General features: G+C 38.7%; 1 protein-coding gene across 1 annotated transcript; it reads left to right on the top strand.

The window, feature by feature from the left end:
• LOC110719116 (putative RING-H2 finger protein ATL71) lies at window positions 1-1,388 on the top strand. The gene is made up of 3 exons (XM_021898019.1): window positions 1-235; window positions 324-403; window positions 604-1,388. The coding sequence occupies exons 1-3, from the start codon at window positions 158-160 to the stop codon at window positions 1,202-1,204; spliced, it is 759 nt and encodes a 252-aa protein (XP_021753711.1). The 5' UTR covers window positions 1-157; the 3' UTR covers window positions 1,205-1,388.
• The last annotated feature ends 2,936 nt before the right edge of the window (window positions 1,389-4,324 follow it).

Genomic DNA, 4,324 nt, shown 5'->3' on the forward strand with positions numbered 1-4,324 from the left:
AGAATAAAGCTTTTAATCAGGATATTAGTAGCAGAACAATATAAAAGACAAGGCTTAGGAGGCCAAAAACTTCAAGAAAAATCCAGAGCTGTGAAGCTATGAGAATCGTCAGTTTTGTTGCTCGAACCTAGAAGAGTTGGACGAACGAAAAGGCAAAATGATCAGGGGATATAGAGACTCTCCACTGCATGACGATCAACAACTCAGATGGGATCATCATTCGACTGCTCAAGATGTAAGGCTAGGAATTGATTTTTTAACTTTATTTGAAGTGTTGAAACACTTTTTTTTCCCTCATATGTTTGTTGTATTTTTTATTGCAGAATCCAAGATATGGTGCACCAGCAGCATACAGGCCATTTACGGAAAGACCTGCCATAAGACCGGCATATGGCCGAACCAGGTAGATCTAGCGTACCCAGTTTATGTTTGTAAAGTAGAGTTTGTTCAGCATGGTATTGCATATTGTCTTATTGTGTGTGGAAAATACATGATCCTAGATATTTGTAAATATATAATCCATGAAACGAGCTGATTATTGATGCTATATATGTAGCTTCTGATTTCTTGAACACAAGCCTAATTATGTTGTAAACGTTGCAGTATTCCTTCGGATTCTTATCCTTCAACACGAATCATAGTCTTCAGCAACAGCACGAGTCACAGAATTAACCCTAGGCTTCCACAAGCTTCACACGGGCTAATGCCCAGATTCAGTGGCAACGAAACCATTTGTGTACCTACAGAAAATGATGACTCAAAGCTAACAAAAGAACACCAAGAAATCGTCCTTAAGAAACTCAAGAAAGAAATCTACTATCCTACGCCTAGAACCTTGGCAAGAAGAGTGAATCTATATTATAGGGATCTTAACAATGGCACTAGTACCTCAGCAATGGAAAAGGATAGAGATGAAGGTGGAAAAAGCTGTGCTGTTTGTTTAGAGGATTTCGAGCCTAGAGAAGAAGTGATGCTGACTCCTTGCAGTCATATGTTTCATGAAGAATGCATTGTACCTTGGGTGAAAAATCATGAACATTGTCCTGTTTGTAGGGCCAATTTTAGTGAGCGGAGAGAAAATGGCTCAGCACTGAACAATAGTAGACCGCCAATGGTTCAGCCTGCTGATCAGCGTGTTCTGTTTTCTGACGAGCTTCTTTCTCTTATTCAAGCTGTAGATGAAGCTTTTCCTTGGAGATTTTAGATTTTGTTTTCCTGTTGGAAGTATGTCATGTCATAGAAGATTACGGTTTAGTACTAATGTGTTGTTTTACTCAAAAAGGTTTTTGTTGCGTAACAAAGAAGTACAATCTTTACAGTGTAGATACCAAACTTGTAGTTGAGATTTTATTGTATGACATGATCATTTCAGATTTTTAGGTGCTGCATATTACATGGATGAAGGTAAGGACAAGAAACAGATAAGCTTAACTTTGAATTTGTTCGATGTATATTTAGTCAGCAAACAATGTGAAAATCCTGAGAATCCATTGAATAGTCCATAATCTATTGATGGCTTAAAGTTGACAACTAATTTTAATCAAATAAGAAAAGTTCAAGGGCACTCCACCCCTTGAGGTTAAGTTGTTGAGGTAAACATGCTTTTTGCGGAATAATCAAGTGACAAAACAAACCACAAGCAAGTTCCCGCCACTAGTTTGTTCAGTGTCTTTTTTTTTTTTTTTTTTTTTTTTTTTTTTTTTTTTTTTTGACGGGAAGCAAACTCTTTATTCAACTCAAATGTGGCTCTGATCAGCCAAAACAAATTCGGTTACATCACAAGGATACTCCTCCATCCACACTCTAAGCTCATTAAAAGAAATACACATCTTTGCAAGATTATGAGCAACATGATTTCCACTTCTCACAAAAGAAAAAGCAATAGAATGACAGGAGAGAGTGAGTTGAAGGATGTCCTTCACAAGCATCCCAAAAGCAGTACTAGGGACGATTCTTTTCACTAGGTGATTATGCAACTTCAGGCAATCGGTCTCCAAGCACACATGTCGAAACCCAGACTCCAGAGCTATGTTTAGAGCATGTCTCATGGCAAGAGCTTCTACTACATCAACCTCAAACTTACCCTCCAACTTAAGACAAGTCGAGACCACCACACCAGACTCCAGAGGTAGTTTTCCGTTTTGCACCTATGTGGGTTAGGCTTCTTGATGTTCCTTTCAACAAGCGCAATAAAAGAACTCTGACTGAAATAGGTGATTCTTTGGGTGTTTTCTTGGGGCTTGATGAGACAGATCCATTGGGATGGCGGGAATTTATAAAAATCAAGTGATGATTGATATTGAAAAACCTCTACGACGGGGTTTTTTCCTTGCAACTGGATCATCTTCCTCAAAGTGGGTGGCGCTCAAATATGAACGTCTGGTGGATTTTTGTTACTTTTGTGGTCGTCTGGATCATACGGAAACAGGATTTATGTTCAAGGAAGAGGCAAAGGAGGCGAGTAAGGAGATTGTTTACCAATATGGACCGTGGCTCCGTGCATCTCCAAGCAAGCAGACTCGCAAATCAGAGTCTGAGATTGAAAAAGAAAGGAAATGGAAGGAAGGGCTGCGCACAGCTACGAAAACTCGAGTTCCGACTTATCATGACCCGGATGCAGTCAAGCTAGGTCCCCCTGGTGTTGCTAGAAAGCTGAATTTTCCCCCTCCTCGACCAAGAGAGGCTGCTTTGGTCAAGGTAGTAGATCCTTCAACAGCAAAAATTTGAGAATCAGAAGTATGGTTGATGATGATGATATAAGGGCTGAGAAGGATGTGGTGAATGAAGGAAAAGCTCATGAAGAGAATTTTATCTTAAACCCCACCGTGGAGAATAATGATGAAAGCTCTGATATGGACCATGACTTAATCCAAGACCAGGTGAAAATAGGCAGAAAGAGGAGATTTAGAAGTAAGGGAAGTGTGAAGGTGGATGGTGGAGCTGTGGGATTTGGAGGGGTTGTATCAGGAGATTTGGTGACTCATAAAAGGTCCACTTCCCCAATCTCCATGGGACAGCAATCTAGTCCTCAAAACAAAAGGCTCAAATTGGCAGAGTCAACTCTTCCTGGAGACGGTATAAATCAAGTAAGGGGTGTTGGAGTGAGCCAACCCCCTGAAAAGCAATGAAACTTTTGTGTTGGAATTGCCGAGGGGCGGACAACTCTCATGCAATTCGTGCTTGTTGGGAATATAAGAAAATATATTATTGTGATATATTTTCCATATATATCTTATGATATTATATTTAGGATAATAATATATCTTAGTGATATTCTAAGATAGATTTATGGAAGTTTATATGATAGAGTTTATATTGTGTAGGTTATCTTATGTAGGCTATAAATATTAGCCAAGATCATCAATACAATTAAAACTATTCTCTCATAAATAATTTGTCATCGTATCAAGAGCAGGTTAAATCTTGGCACCGTTCACACAAATTCTCTCCCTGCTGGTGGGTTAGAATATTAAACCCACTGGTGGGATTCATAAATTTGCTTCCGCTATGCAATAGTATTGCTCTTTGAAATTTCTATTTTTTTTTATTTAATCTTTTTTTTTTTTTGGAATAACCATGTGATACGTGATCAATATGAATGGTCATATGTGATTTGGTTAGGTTGTAGTGTTTGAGTGTGCTTCCTCCATTATTGCATCTCCAAGGAGATGAAGAAAAGCCACGTTTGGCATATTATTTATTATTTAAAAAAATTTGCAAAAGAACACGGACACCAGCAAAGGGCCTGGCAAAGAAGATCACAGACACCAGCAAAGGGTCGTGGCAAAGAAGATTACGGACACCAGCAAAGGGTCGTGGCAAAGAACACCACGGACACCAGCAAAGGGCCGTGGCAAAGAAGACCACGGACACCAGCAAAGGGCCGTGACAAAAGACCACGGACACCAGCAAAGGGCCGTGACAGAAGACCATGGACACCAGCAAAGGGTCGTGGTAGCAAAAGTTCTTTTTTTTTAAATAAAAAAAAATTGAAGGCGACATCAACAGGTAGTGCAACTCGATCAACTTCAACAAAGTGCGACTTTCCAATCATAACGTTCGTGTTATTCCGTTACGATTGCGGGAGGGTGTTGGGAATATAGGAAAATATATTATTGTGATATATTTTCCATATATATCTTATGATATTATATTTAGGATAATAATATATCTTAGTGATATTCTAAGATAGATTTATGGAAGTTTATATGATAGAGTTTATATTGTGTAGGTTATCTTATGTAGGCTATAAATATTAGCCAAGATCATCAATACAATTAAAACTATTCTCTCATAAATAATTTGTCAGTGCTCTTCGACATTG

The sequence above is a fragment of the Chenopodium quinoa genome, unplaced genomic scaffold (genome assembly GCF_001683475.1).
Source record: "Chenopodium quinoa cultivar QQ74 unplaced genomic scaffold, ASM168347v1, whole genome shotgun sequence".
Taxonomy (NCBI): Eukaryota; Viridiplantae; Streptophyta; class Magnoliopsida; order Caryophyllales; family Amaranthaceae; genus Chenopodium; species Chenopodium quinoa.

Excerpts from the sequence above, each read along its gene's own strand:
- LOC110719116 (XM_021898019.1), top strand. The coding sequence starts at position 158 with ATGATCAGGGGATATAGAGACTCTCCACTGCATGACGATCAACAACTC. Across the intron at positions 236-323 it reads ATCATTCGACTGCTCAAGAT|AATCCAAGATATGGTGCACC; the intron begins GTAAGGCTAGGA and ends TTTTTATTGCAG. Across the intron at positions 404-603 it reads CCGGCATATGGCCGAACCAG|TATTCCTTCGGATTCTTATC; the intron begins GTAGATCTAGCG and ends TAAACGTTGCAG.